Genomic DNA, 15827 nt, shown 5'->3' with positions numbered 1-15827 from the left:
ACAATAGCATTTCTTAGAATTTTCTACCTGGTCTCTTTGTTATCTAATTTTCTCCTGAGTTTATGATTGTTACTGTACTTTTTATGTACCGATGGATAGCTAAGGAAACGCAGATGTTTTTAAAATGATCCGCACGATAAGAGCCATAGTGATTTTTACAAAAAAATTGCGAGTAACTTAAAGAATCAAAATTAAAAATCGAAAAGTTGTACAGTTTTGGATCTGTAATTTAAAAATGCTTGAAGATTGTTTTTGTTTTATAACTGGTTATTATTAACTAGGATGTACCCTAGCAAGAAATACAAAAAAAAATAGGGAAAATACGTTGATTTTTTTTTATTCAATTTTAGAATCTTAAACATCCTTTAAATAAAAAAAAATATTAAAAAATTAATAACTCGAAAACGATACACTTTTGCATAAGCATTTTGGGGGTCATTTGATAGCTATTGTCCTGAACTATAACCCTTTAAAAGGATCGTGACATATTACCCTGTAACCCTGTATAACATCGAAGGTTATACAATGTTGCATTGTCGTATTATTTCATGTTAAAGTGATAGCAAGAAAAAAATTGCCGGCGTGTGTTTTTACGCGTAAGTATGACTATTTCGTCCCTAAATATAGTTTCTCAGTAATGTTTATTTATGCCATAGCATGACGGAACCTTATATTGCATTAATATCCTGAAAACCTATAATAATTTATCATGTAAGTGTCGGCAGCGTCAGCTAAAAAAGATGACCCGATTTTCGATGAAAAATATCGATTCGTCGACAATGTAAACAAATAAATACGGAGTCCAATAATAAAGCCTAAAGTGATTCATGAATTTATAATATTATTAGATTCCGAGTCAAGAGGTTAACATAGACATATATGGGGCAACCATTTTTTATTAATGTTTTAATTGAGTGATTAGGATTTCAACATCTGAGGAGAATGCTAACCCAGTATCATATAAAGATGCTGAAGTACTACTGATAACGGAAACAAAAACAAAAAAGGCAACGGTTTTTGGGTGTAGTTGAAAAACAAAAAAATATTTTAATTAAAAATGTATACAGTAACAGCCTGTTAATGTCCCACTGCTGGGCTAAGGCCTCCTCTCCCTTTTGAGGAGAAGGTTTGGAGCTTATTCCACCACGCTGCTCCAATGCGGGTTGGTAGAATACACATGTGGCATAATTTAATTGAAATTAGACACATGCAGGTTTCCTCACGATGTTTTCCTTCACTGTCAAGCACGAGATGAATTATAATCACAAATTAGGCACATGAAAATTCAGTGGTGCTTGCCCGGGTTTGAACCCACGATCGTCAGTTAAGATTCACGCGTTCTAACCACTAGGCCATCTCAGCTTTTTTTGAATGATTATTATTATATATTATTGAAATTAAAAATGTATAATAAATATTAAAATATAAAATTTATTAGACCTCATTTTGTTTTAATTAAATCCTAAAAAATATTTATCTCCCAAAACAGGGAATGCAGTTATTATGGCAACATTATATGCACACATTGACAAGCTATCTCTGTCTCATTCGCGGTTTCACGGCCCCTTGGTCTATTTCTTTCTCTGTCTACGCTTCAGTTTGATTGTTGAATGTTGACATGTGTCAACATTTGACATTTAAAGTGGGTTGACCTTACGAATTACTTGCAAAGTGTATTATACTTAATGTTTTGGCGTAGCATATTTGTTAATTTTTATTTATGATCAAAATAAATAATTACAAGAGCTACACCATATTTTAAATAGAGTTAATATGTAAATTTCTTCAGAGAACATGTAGTGTAATTATTGCGTTCCTATATAGTGATATTTTTTATAAACTTTTTTAATATAACGATAATTCAACAAAATCTTTGTGTGAGTTATATATTGTTACTGTTGATATTATAAAATTACATATATAATATACATAATATCGTAAAAGTTAATCGATATAAGTAAACATAGTGTTATAGCTAAGAACTATTGATTATTTTGTCTTTGTTTGTGCTTTGTTTTAAACACAGTTTACATTTTAGTATAATGGAGAATCCAGAATCAAGTGGAAATATGAGAGCGACTCAGGACGCACCTACTTCATGGTGTCATCCTTCAAATCGAGTACATAGATTTATAGCTCTCATATTAATGTGCTTCCTTTGTTTTGGTGTGTTTTTGTATTTTTTTGTGTTGGTGATTTATGTTTGATTATAAAAACAAGTGATTATAATATTTAATCTCTTTGCCCTAGGTTCCTATTTTTGTTATGACACACCAGGAGCGCTTGCTGATAATTTCAAAGATGATTCACACTTGAATACATCCCAGTTTGCACTGCTCTACTCTATATACTCATGGCCGAATGTAATATTATGCTTTATTGGTGGTTATCTTGTTGATAGGTTTGTATTGCAGTTTGATAAAATAAATTAACAGTTTATTGTTATTGGAATTTATTTTATGTATACTATGTTTTATTGACAATGATGATATATATTTCTGACTGATTGACTCGTTGGTCTAGTGGCTTGATGTGAGGCCGTATTCAATTCTCAGATCGGGCCAGTTTTTTTTTTTTTTTATAGAATAGGAAGGTGGACGAGCATATGGGCCACCTGATGGTAAGTGGTCACCAAACGCCCTTAGACATTGGCATTCTAAGAAATGTCAACCATCGCTTATAGACAATGCGCCACCAACCTTGGGAACTAAGATTTTATGTCCCTTGTGCCTGTAATTACACTGGCTCACTCACCCTTCAAACCGGAACACAACAATATAAAGTATTGCTGTTTTGCGGTAGAATATCTGATGAGTGGGTGGTACCTACCCAGGCGAGCTCGCACAAAGCCCTACCAGCAAGTACACAAAGCCCTACCACCAAGTACACAAAGCCCTACCACCAGTTAAAAGTTATTGGGTTTTTCTGTCAGAATTGTCAGTAGCAGCCCGGAGTCTGGAAGTTGAAAGTGTTGTCCACACTTCCAATTTCCAGACTCCGGTCCTCAGAAAGCATTTAAAGCCGTTGGTCCTGTGCCTGAATTCTTTCCGGTCGTGACGGATTACCGTCCCATCGGATTATGAGAGTTAGGGAATAGAGAGTGCACCTGTGTTTGCGCACACACTTGTGCACTATAATACATATATAATAAGACAATATATATATATATGTATATATATAATATATATACTATATTATAATATATATACTATATTATAATATACATACATATATATATAATCGGTCTGAAGGACATTATTATATATATTTCTATACCTGCTACTACAAAGAATGATTATATTAATGAATGATAAGGTTTAGTTATAATAATTTTTAAATTATTTGTTACAGATATTTCGGCATACGATTAGGAACTATTATATATATGACTATTGTATTTGTAGGAGCAGTAGTGTTTGCATTAGGTGTTTACATAAATGCATATTGGTTGATGATACTTGGACGGTTCATATTTGGGTAAGAAAAAATAATTGTTTTTTTTTTATTTGTGGATTCAAGGCACATTTCAAAATTATGTAATGTCCTATAAAAAAACCATTATCGACTGATGTAAGAACTTCTTTAATGGGCTATCGTTTTCTACCTATAGCTTATTCCAATTACGGAAGGAGTAAAGATAAATAAACCTTAGATTTATATATTCCATCCAATTTTACTTACAAAGGTACAATAACGACATCACCAACATTTAAAACACCAATCATTTGGAAATCCATAATGTATATCATCGATTTTTTAAGATTTTAACTAGTGATATTGCATCAATTCAATGACAATGGTTTTTATTTATCTTTACTCCTCTTGTGGCTGGAATAGACTATATACAATGTATATGGGAACCAGTTTCATTAGAGAATTTTATTATTATTTGCTAATTAAAGTTTTGTAGAAGACAAATACATAGGCTGGCTATTATTTATTTATACGGTGAATGCTGGCTAAAATACCAAATCACTCAATTTGTATCAAAATGCTAGAATAATTTAACAAGTCACGACTAGAACAGATATAAATTGTAATTTTGATTTGAAAACAATAGAAAAACTCAAATTTACTTTTTTAAATTATTTTCACATACACATATAGGTATTCGGTGGATCTTGATCCCCATGGACTGGATTGTCGGTGTAGACGGCAACTTAAGACCATCCTTTCAGCTGCTTGTTAGGTGGCGCGAGGCACCTACCTTACACGCCTGCAACTCTACCAATCTGGTTCTGCCATCTCCTTTCAGACTATAATACTCTACTGCTTATTTTCTGAAAGGATGCTGTTCCATGGTGTCACTTCCAATATTCACTTTGTTAAGCAGAGAAATACCGGGACCAATCGGAATTGCACCATCGTCTCCGAAGGGTATCGACCGCGCCCATGCCTTAAACCTCCCAATAGACTAGTGCTTGTCAAATTATTTATGTTACTATTAGTAAGCCGCCTCCTTTTTACGTTTGCGAAACCAGCTGCCGATTGCTAATATTATTGCTTACTATATACGTTGTTATCGCATTGTATTTACATTGAGATCCTCAAGTCTTATTTATAAGTTTTTTTAGTGTATCTGTTGGTATTTTATCATTCGAACTATCTATTTATTATATAGCTAGGTATCCGTCCCGGCTCCTCATAGGTAGAATAAGAGTCTACATAAAACTTTTATATCATAATATGTATAACTCTATTGTTTTACGCTGTAAACCCACGGGTGCGGATATTTTGCAAGTCAGTAAACCTCCCAGTCGGCATGATTTTCTCAATTTTTTGAACAATCATCGTCATGTTGCAGCCAATTTACTCAAAACCTTCGTGAATTATACACTTAAGTCATGAATCACTCCGTCTGTTGGTGAAATCCGTATGAAAATCCGTGTCGGTAGTTTTTGAGTTAATCACGTCCCTAAATAGTTTTCAAAAATATTTGACAGGTTGTTACTATATCGAATGTGGTGCACCAATAGACACGGCGCAACACACCCTGATGGAGTGTGCCGCGGGCCCCAGAGGCATTCCCTGGCAGTAATTGTCGGCGGAGACCTCTCCTTGCCGAGCATCACTAACGCGATACTCGGAAGCGAGGAGTTCTGGTCGGAAATGGTCTCCTACTGTGAAAGTGTGATGTCGCAGAAGGAGCCCGCGGAGCGGGAGCGGGAAGAGAACGCCCCTGCAGACCTGCTCCGCCAAAGAAGACCGGGGAGAAGAAAGAGGCGCTATGTGCACCTTCTCCCTCCGCCGCAATAGGCGTCGCTGGGACTAGGGGGGTTCTCAGTACCCTTGTAATCCCCCTAGAGAATGGAGGCCTGCATATGGCGTCCGTCAGTGCGTCGCAGTAGCATGCGCGAGCGATCCTGAGGCGCTCCTCGTTAAGACGGAAAAAGTTACCGCTGGTTTTTTAGTGCGTATTCCGATGTTCGGGACGCACTCGGCGCCTCGGACATCGGGAGGCCCACATACCCCCCCACCGTTCCCGTGGGAGAAACGCGTAATGCGTTTTTTCAGCGTGAAAAAAAAAGGTTCTTACTATATAAATAAGTGTTAAACTTTCTTATTCATTTATTGAATATATGTTTTTTAGTATTGGAGGCGAGTCATTGCAGGTAGCTGTGAACAGTTATGTGGTGTTATGGTTCAATGGAAAAGAACTCAATATGGTGTTTGGGCTACAGCTGTCCTTCTCTAGGTTTGGAAGTACCGTCAACTTTTGGGTTATGGAACCAATATACCGATGGGTTGCAAATTATTATGGAGGCTATGAGAAGCTTGGTGTCGCCCTATTTATTGGTTTGTTTTTTATTTATTATTAACAATAAATCATACATCATCATAAGGCTTACTACGTTAATCTTCGTTGTTCGCTGGACGACTATCTCATTATTTGGGGTTGCTTGTTGTGGTTTTCATCCAAACACGTATCTATTTCTGCTTATATCCTTTGATGAACATGTCACCCTTTATATAGTCCTCGTACCTCGATGTTCAATTATTTTCAGATTGCTGTCATAGATGCTTCCTTTTGCTTGATAATGAGTTTTATTTATAACATTTGCCTAATATCGTTTAAAGATATTGAACTGAATGACGTCTAAAAAATATTTGATTTTCAGCTTCAATGACGTGCCTAGGATCTCTAATTTGCGGTTTGATATTGGGCTGGATGGACCACAGGGCCGAGAGGATACTGGGACGGCAAGAGGAACAAGCTAAAGATGAACCATTCCACCTCATAGACGTCTTGCATTTTAAGTCTGTTTTCTGGCTTGTATCTGTAATTTGTGTTGCATATTATTTGGCAATTTTTCCATTCATCGCTTTGGGAAAGTAAGTGGATTGCGTTCTTAATTTGAATAACGATAACAATAAAAAATAATGTTTTGAAATAATTTAAAATGTTTAGTAATGTTTGCTTTCCAGATTGTTCTTTGAGCGTAAATTTGATTTTATACCGCAAGACGCGAATACTGTGAACTCAATGGTATATCTCTTTTCGGCTGCCTTGAGTCCCTTCTTTGGTATTTTAATTGATAAGACTGGCAGGAACGTGATGTGGGTTATCTTAAGTATAATAACGACGATTGGGTCGCATTTTCTAATGGCATTTACTTTTGTCAATCCTTATGTTGGAGTGGTAAGAATTCTGAAATATAATTCTCTATTTTTAGCTTATTCAAATTGTGTTTGGAGCGCTGTGATGTGTCATCGCTCGATAAACTTAAAAACGTATTATGTGTCAAGAAATGTGTATAAGCATCTTATACATGTTTCTTGTGATACTTGTATTGTTGATACTTAGTAATTTATTTTAAAAAGATTTAATATGAACATTTGATAGATTATATTTAAAGATATGATTTTGTCTAGAGGGAATGTTATTTTAATTGGTCTGAATTAGAAATGCTGTCCATGAATCTCCTTTATATATTTAAAAAAATCTAAATTTGAATGGAAGTTTTAGCCATATTTTTGCTTGTAAATGTTTGGTTACTAAGAAGTAAATGTTTTGCAGGTATCATTAGGAATATCTTATTCATTGCTCGCGAGTGGTCTATGGCCCCTCGTAGCAATGATTGTTCAAGAGAATCAATTGGGTACTGCTTTTGGAATGTAAGTTTGCTTAACGATATATTCCAGAATTAGCCATTGAAGAAGTGCCAAGATACGTTTTATATTTGTTGTTTTCTATTTGTTGCTAGATGTCAAGCAGTTCAAAACTTAGGCTTGGCTACCGTTATCATTTTGGCCGGCGCGATTGTTGACAAATATGGATATCTTATGTTGGAAATGTTTTTCTTAGGATGTCTGTTTGGTAAGTGATGATTCTCTTTTTCGACTCGATTAAGTAAAGCAAAATATATTCACAATAAATGCTTACACAAAATATGAATACTAATATTATAATGCAAAAGTAACTTTGTTTGTCTGTCTTTTACGCTTTCACGGCTTAACCTTTGAAACCATAATTATGAAATTTGGTATGAACCAAGCTTGGACTCCAAGGAAGGACATAGGACTTTTTATACATAACACTGGCCATCAACTAAAAACCGGGAGAAGCTGTAGGCTAAAAATAATTACAGATGGAGTGTCAAATAGTCATATCGGATCGTCTATAAAGCTGCGTCCATACCAACGGATATTTGTTGTGTTGTCAGCATGCGTATGTGACTGTTTCAGTTATTAACTGTAATTATAAACTTTGTTTGCATAGTTGTGTGAAAAATTGTTAAAGCTTATGGACCTTTGCGATTATACAATTTATCAAGACACCGTGGAAGTACAAATTTCAATCAAAGAGTCCCTTAATCACGCTTGATCGACTGATTGGAATATGATAATGAAAAAAGAGTTATAAATTGAATTTTATATCAAAAGTATTCATCATCACCATCATCATGTCAGCCGGAAGACGTCCACTGCTGGACAAACGCCTCCCCCAAGGATTTCCACGTTGCCCGATCTTGCGATGCCCGCATCCAACGGCTTCCCGCGACTCGTTCTATATCGTCGGTCCATCTTGTATGGAGCCTGTCTCCCTGTCTTACGCCTCTTTGCAATTGGATACGTTTTGAGTTCTGAGTATTATAAAGTAAATATATAACGTTTGTTTCCCTCGTGTTATTTCTCGAGGAATGTTAGACTTGTTTCGGCAAGAAACGTAGGTTCTCAACATCATGGCGTGGACGAGTTTTAGTTACGTATATATGTTTTAGTAACGTTATGTCGTAGTTAAGGTGTTGATACATATTAAGAACGTTGATAAACACGGAACATTTAATAATAAGAATATATTGGATACTTACGACTCGTTAGGACAATAAGCACATTGTTAATACTTTTAATCATGTGACTTTTCTGAATTTGTAGTGTCCCTAATTGCGGCTGTACTCATCTATATCCTGGACTCGGCCAACAACGGCATTCTGAACCTGTCGCCAAGTATGAGGGACGCTTTGAAGAAGTAAGTATTATTCTAACCCGCGTGTCCGCCATAACAATAAACACTTTTGATCAACTGCTATGTAAAGGCAACGATCTTTTGTTCGAACAAAACTCAATATAAACACAAATCGTTTTGTATTTTCTTTGTTTTTGTTTGTGGTACGTATAGTGGTTATTAAGAATCGTTGACTCAAAACTGACCTGATTTTAATACACGTGCACAAAGCCGGCTACGAAGCATAATGTCGACTAACTAAATTAATGAATTCCATTTTTGGCTAGCCTCAAAATCGATTTAATTTTTCTTCTAGAATATTTATTTTTTATTTATATTATCTTCTGATAAGACCTTTTGTTTTTTGTTTGAAGTATTTCGGTGACCAAGGGTTAAAAAATAAACCACATATACTACAAGAATATTTTATTAAATAAAATAATTAACAATCAATTTTGAAAGTTGATTATTTAAACACGTATTGTATATATATATTCCAGGACGACTGTTCGTACCGAGGAGACGGCTAACCTGCTGGAGCACGTGGACAGCTCGGACCAGGAGGAGGCGGACGGGGGGGCGGCGGGCGGCGGGGCGTCCCCGCGCGACTCGGCCCAGCTGCAGTCCGACCGCATCCGCTCGCGGTACATCGCGCAACTCCTGCCCGCCACTAACATTCCAGATAGACCTTAGGCTTGAACGCGACTTTGTATGTGTAAATATGTATCGATACTTTTAGATTATTTGTGGCATTATTTTCCATTATCTGTATTATAAAATCGAATAAATGATTTATGACATCCAATACAAATTGTTTTATTTTCGAAATATCTTTTTTGCTGGTATTAAATGTAGACCATCAACGTCGACAGATATAGGCTTATACACGTATAATAGAAATATAAAGATAATATTAATACTTTTTATAATCGACTAAACGACGACATAAATGATTCTTAAATACCTCTGGCTTAGACATTCGTATTCGATTCTGGTCGAAGCGATTTCTATGGCCTTTCTTAAATCTTGGTTAATACTTTTGTATTTTGTAGGATTCGTCAATTAATATATATAACTTGAACCGCAGCTGTTATATAATGTTGGACTATTTCATGGAAACCGTTTAATTTTAAATTTGAGATTTATTGTTTTCACATCGCCTGGGGATAGTGATTTCAAGATATTAATATTTTCTTCTGTATATGTTTATATATTAATGCATCACGACTAATCTTACTATAAAATAATATTGTGTGTAGACACGCTCTTGATAAAGTTTATTACATAAAAATATATCAATTACTTAAACATACAATTTTTAGGTATCGTGTTTTAGAAAGTGATTTTAAGAGTGATTTCGGTGTCTTTACGAACCATCTGGCTCAGTATGCTTATGACCGCTTAATTAAATTATTATTAGTTATAAAGTAAAACATTGTAATATTACATTTGATAAGTTTAAAACCAATAGGTCATTTTTAAGTTCCCGTCTATATCCCGTTGCGTTTCCAGCGTACTGGCTTGGCGAACCAATTTTCGCATTGAGTTTCGACGCACAGGTTGCATATCCGTGAGTATATCTTCAACGGACGGAGCCTGAGTTAATTCTAATTGGTCTAAGTTTTCGTAAGAATCCGATTCCGGTACACTGATTCTGTAAGATCAATACAAAAGCTTATAGTGTGTTAGCGTAGCCTTTATACGTAGTTTAAGCTGCCACAACAAATAAAAAGGTAGGTGATTGATGAAACTGTTAGAAAAAATAACAAGTAAAAACATGTGTCATTATTTAAAAGCATTTATTATAACTGTGCTAACGTAAAAATACCCTTCTATTTAGCGGAAATTAAAAGCAAATTAAAATTTTAAAATTATCTCTACCTATTATTTACTTTGACCAAAAGTGTGGGTAAAGTTTCAGCTTAATCGGTTCTGTGGAAATGGCTTAAAATTCAATTACAAGATTCGTCTCACACACATGAGATATTATTTAAATTAATCTGTTAAAAAACTTTGTAAATAGAAAAGTGCTATTTATTTAATCGACAACAATGGCAAGAATAAAGTTACTGATAGATATTGATAGCTCCGAATGAAACTATAGATAATAATATACGACATAATATGTCGTGCGTAAGAACATCGTTATCTTTCTTCAGGATCATCACTCCTTGGTTACCTACCCTTTTGTTTCAGACAATTTTGCATTTAGTAATTATAGGAATGGCATTTTATTACCTTTGGCCGCCACAAGTGAAACAATCCTTGTAAGTCCAGTCTTTTCCAAATTCTTCTCCTTCTTCAGCAGTTTGTGGCAAAGGACAGTGCAATGTTTCTGGTAGGCGTAGAGCTGTTACCCCTCCGACAACCGACACTGCACCCATAAGCACCAGTGGTAATACTAGATTACTGGTCCCCTAAAACAGAAATATTCACTTAATTCATTACGTCACCATGCACGTTATCCACCATAATGATATTTGAACATTGTTATGATGTGTTTGTTTATACAAAATGTGTTTGGAATGATACAGATTTTTTTTTGACGTTGAATTAACGAGATATATTTGTTAGAGATCTTGAATAATATATGATTTTCATTATAGATTATGATGAATATTTAAAAAATTGCGTCTTAATGTCTGTGAAGTTGTTATCAGAATTTTGGGAGTTAAATTAAAGTCGATATAACAAAAGAGATATTAATCAAAAACTGTTTGTAGTGCATAATATAGGTTGCAGAGCTATAAGTAAACATTCATTTTTACTGCTTCTTTGATTGGAACAGGCTATATCTACTTTACTTATATCCCTAAAGTCGGGTCTATTAAACTGTGCATAATATGTTGTGTTTCGTTATAAGCAATAACTTGTACATACAAGGCAATTAAAATAAAACCTTACTAAATAGTTAATGAATGGAATTATTATTAATCCCAGTCCGCCAATATAAGCAGATGCACCGATTCCAACTCCTCTTAGTTCTGTGGGATACAATTCACCCGCATACGGGTAAATGATCAAAAAAGATGCTGATATAAAACATTTAGATATTAAAAACAAAATCAAAGTCTCGGTTTCGGCATCTGGAACAAATAAACATTGATCTCAAATATTATAACGTAATCCTGAAATAATTATTTAAACATATTATTTTTATTACTTTGTGGCAAATATTCACATATTACCTATATAAAAAGTAAATCTTGTAAAAGTTTAGACCAACAGTCCCAGAGTTAGACCAAGTTTAGACCAAGGTTCCTCTCGAGGAGAAGATTTGGACTTATTCTACCACGATGCTTCGATGCTAGTTGTTCGATACTCATGAGGATTTTCGTTCCAAACTTACAGGTTTTCACACGATGCTTACCTTCATCGCAGTGCATGAGATGAATTATAAACACAGAAATTTCACCACTGAAATTTTATGTGCTTCATACATGAAATTTCAGTGTATTCTAAGCACTATTTTACCGCTCAATATAACTAGATATAATCGTTTAATTTATAATTAATAAACTATGTAATAAGAGAACTAATACCTTCTGGTAAAAGAACTGTCACGATGCAGAAAATTCCACTAATGACCATGGATAAACAAAGTGGCCATCGACGTCCAACTCGATCCATTAAAATCCAGCACACAATATAGCTAGGTATTTCTACGGCTGATGAGAGGAAGAAACTCATGTATTGATTGCTTCCAATAGCAGGCCCGTAGTAACTAAGGCCTACGTAAACCATTTCCGATGCACACCAGTTCAAAGTTATTAAAAAAGTTTTTAGTCTCATATTCGGAGTTCTGCATAAAGCAAATACACTAGCCGATTTTTTTGCTTTCTTTCCATGTTCTTTTTGTTCAAGGACTTGTTTTTGAAGCTTAGTAGTATATTCCTCTGGTAATTCTTTTCCATTAATTCTAGCTATTGTTTTCAAAATATTATTAGCTTCTTCCAATCTCCCCCTCATTAGTAACCATCTTGGAGATTCCGGTAAAATAAACCAGTAAAGGTAATAAAAAAAGAAAGGTACGGACGTAGCTAGTGCTAGCGATCTCCAATCTCGTAATATGTATGTTACTCCCGATAATAAAATTAAGCCCAAAGTATAAAATATACACGTCATAACGGTAACAAAAGATCTGTAATTAGGTCCTGCTAGCTCTAAGGCTGAAAAATGTAAGTATTTGAAAATAAATCTTTTTCGATGTTAAATTACTTTAAATAAATTTTCATTACTACTGTAATTATAAGGAAAAATAAGATAACATCTTAGATTCTTTGGTTAAGACCTTAACATTGATTAATTGATTATCTGAGTTATTACTTTATAATTTGCAATGTCAATTTCAATGAGCGAAAATGAAAATTCTTGTTAAGAAAATAAGAAGCCACCGTAACCTTTCAATCAAAAAAAGTTTGTGTCGTATCACGTATCAGAACAAGCAATAGCTGCTTAAGTTCAATATTTATCGATACTAGCTTGGTATAAAATGAAAACAAATATAAATATCATACTCACATATGATGAATGGTATTTGATAAACAGCGGGAATAGTTAAACCGACTATAACTCTTGCTACAACCCAAAACCAATATTCATGGGCATATGCCGTCATCATACTACCAAGTAAGAGTGTCGACAAGCAGGCGAAAAACGATTTTTTCCGGCCTATACGGTCATTTAATAAGCCGAACGAATATACACCTATAGGTCCTCCGACGTTTAAAGCCACTAATCCAAGGGTAGGATACACATCGTACTCGCAAACTAAATTGAACTAAAAAAAGGAAAAATATATAGGTAAGCAAGTTATTTTCGCATATTAATATGATGTAATAAATATAAATAAGTATGGAATTTTAAGTTTAATTTATAATTTAATAGTTAAAATTGCTCCGCACGGTTTTACCCGCGTTAAACGATACTGCTATATATACTGCATTCTAACAAACATACAAAACTGAATTGAACTGAAGTTCATAATTTAAATTTATTAAATTTATAAACTTCAGTCTAATTATTTTTGTAAAAATAAAACTTACATCAATCACAATAGAGGATTTCACTTCAGTTTTATCATATTCATATCCATCATAGCATGGTTCCACTGGCCAACTTTCATTTACTTCTATCGGTTTTTTACTAGTTTTTAATAATTCTGTCCAATTAACAGAATATCGTAAACATCTTTCGAAAGTGGCGTTATTGTCTTCCTAAAATTTATAAAATTATTAAGCCGTAATATTTTTAGTAAAAAAGTACTTAAAAAATTAGATTACCTTACGAGGAATTGACAAAATTTTACGATTTATTTGTGTCATATTTTGCAATTCAGGAACTTTGCACCAGTGATCAGGTGTGTCGGTCATAAAAAGTTGATTAAATGCACAGAATCCACACGGTAGACAAGCAGGCAAGCACACGAACCACAACAGAAACTTTTGATATATTCCAAATTCACCAATCTTTGGGAGCACGTCATCTAAATCTATTGCATCGTCACACGTTTCTGTTACCTTAAAATACACGTTTTTTGTCTTAATACATTTTAATTGACTAATTCTAATATGAAATATTAAAGAGCCACAAATGTTATCTTGCGAAATTGTGGTTATGTTTGGTAAAATTACCGATGACTTTTCTTGGTTGTCACTGTATTTTCTTGAATTGTTAAAATTATTAGGCATTGCTATTTGTTTATTTACAAGTATAAATGCGAAAACGCATTAAAGCGAGCAACGGCTATTCGAGTTCAATAGTTATAGTTACTGCCTTGGTATTGGCAGAAGCCTTACAGTATTAATCTAATTGATTAAAGTAAAACTTAGTATACCTACATACATGTACAAAGTATACCAAATGTGACCCAGTAAAGTTGTTACGTCAGCCGAAAATTTACTATCGGTTTATTTGAAATATTTTTGCATTTTTTTTATAGAATAGGACGGCGGACGAGCATATGAGCCACCTGATGGTAAGTGGTCACCAAACGCCTCAGACATTGGAATTGTACAAAATGACAACCATCGCTTACATAGCCAATGCGCCACCAACCTTGGGAACTAAGATTTATTGTCCCTTGTGCCTGTAATTAAACTGACTCACTCACCCTTAAAACCGGAATACAACAATATCAAGTACTGCTGTTTTGCGGTAGAATATCTGATGAGTGGGTGATACCTACCCAGACGAGCTTGCACAAAGCCCTACCACCAATTAAAATATAACTACCACCAATTAAAGTAAATAATATAAAATAATATATAATATAAATAATAAAATATCTTTTTATAATGGCTATAATTAAAATCATATATCGTTATCATATGTAAAACAAGGCAAAATAATTTTAATATAATTTTTTTAAGCTTGTATTTAGAAGAAGGACTTATAAAAACTATTATGTTAACGTCATAATTAATACTAATTTGTTTTATTATTATTATTAGTTTATGTCACTGCGTCAATATGGGATTGAAACTTTCGAGATAAACAATCTCATCTTATAACATTTAAGTAATAACTAGTTATAAAGTATTCATCTACAAGTCTATTAGTTTATTCATCTACAGTTCATTGTTAGTGCAATGACCTTCTTCCTTCTATTGATCTATAAATAAAAGTTGCCTGGTAGAGGTTATTGTAGGGAGTACTTAAGTGATAGGACCGTGTTGCCTTTGCATACTTTATAGTTTTTAACTTTGTATACCGTGTATAACGAAAAAATAAAAAAAATAATACTCAATATTAAAAAAATACTAGCCGAAAAATGTTAGCCCAGATTCAAAATGAAAAATGAAAAATAATATCACATGGTTAATCCTCAAAGAAAGCCTAATTTGTGTACACTAATAGGTACCGTAAATATTTTCAAATCATGAATAAACATCCTACATACACTGTTAGAATCTCGCCTAATTGCGCATAAAATAGAGGATATTTCGTCAATTGACGCAAGACGACAAGTTTACACACATAATAGTTATTGGGGTTTACCTTTTGTAATACGACTTTTTTTAAAATGGGCGACACGGAGATATTTATACTAATATAGGACATAACATTTTAGTTTTCAAGGTTGACGGCGCATTGGCGATGTAAGGGATGGATAATATCTCTTATAGTGCCAGGGTATACCTATGGGTGGTGGTGACCACTTACCATCAGATAGCCTACATGCCAGTCAGCCTACCTATTATAATTAAAAAAAAAACAAAACTTTCTCAAGTGGTATGTCTCATAATGTGGGACGAATGTACAATGAGCTCAAACATAGAAGCCGTAGACAGAACAATAAGAGACCTAAGGAGCTTAGACAAAATTATGGAAGTTTTTATTGGTGACTTTTGTCATACACTTCATGTAGTAAGTTAGTTTT

The 15827-nt window shown here is 34.1% G+C and overlaps 2 protein-coding genes across 2 annotated transcripts; one reads left to right on the top strand and one right to left on the bottom strand.

The window, feature by feature from the left end:
- The first annotated feature begins 1658 nt into the window (after positions 1 to 1658).
- On the top strand, positions 1659 to 9251 carry LOC126780912 (major facilitator superfamily domain-containing protein 1-like). The gene is made up of 11 exons (XM_050505605.1): positions 1659 to 1877; positions 2039 to 2166; positions 2251 to 2401; positions 3352 to 3477; positions 5591 to 5796; positions 6120 to 6333; positions 6427 to 6640; positions 7019 to 7116; positions 7206 to 7318; positions 8377 to 8470; positions 8947 to 9251. Exons 2-11 carry the CDS (start codon positions 2043 to 2045, stop codon positions 9137 to 9139), a joined length of 1533 nt encoding a protein of 510 aa, XP_050361562.1. The 5' UTR covers positions 1659 to 1877; positions 2039 to 2042; the 3' UTR covers positions 9140 to 9251.
- LOC126780908 (carcinine transporter) lies at positions 9241 to 14203 on the bottom strand. The gene is made up of 8 exons (XM_050505599.1): positions 14080 to 14203; positions 13729 to 13965; positions 13492 to 13662; positions 12968 to 13226; positions 11989 to 12615; positions 11351 to 11532; positions 10685 to 10863; positions 9241 to 10100 (listed from the first exon to the last, which is right to left on the bottom strand). Exons 1-8 carry the CDS (start codon positions 14134 to 14136, stop codon positions 9905 to 9907), a joined length of 1908 nt encoding a protein of 635 aa, XP_050361556.1. The 5' UTR covers positions 14137 to 14203; the 3' UTR covers positions 9241 to 9904.
- Between the last annotated feature and the right edge of the window lie 1624 nt (positions 14204 to 15827).

This window comes from Nymphalis io, chromosome 3, assembly GCF_905147045.1.
Source record: "Nymphalis io chromosome 3, ilAglIoxx1.1, whole genome shotgun sequence".
Taxonomy (NCBI): domain Eukaryota; kingdom Metazoa; phylum Arthropoda; class Insecta; order Lepidoptera; family Nymphalidae; genus Nymphalis; species Nymphalis io.
This window is presented reverse-complemented; position numbering and strand designations above follow the sequence as displayed.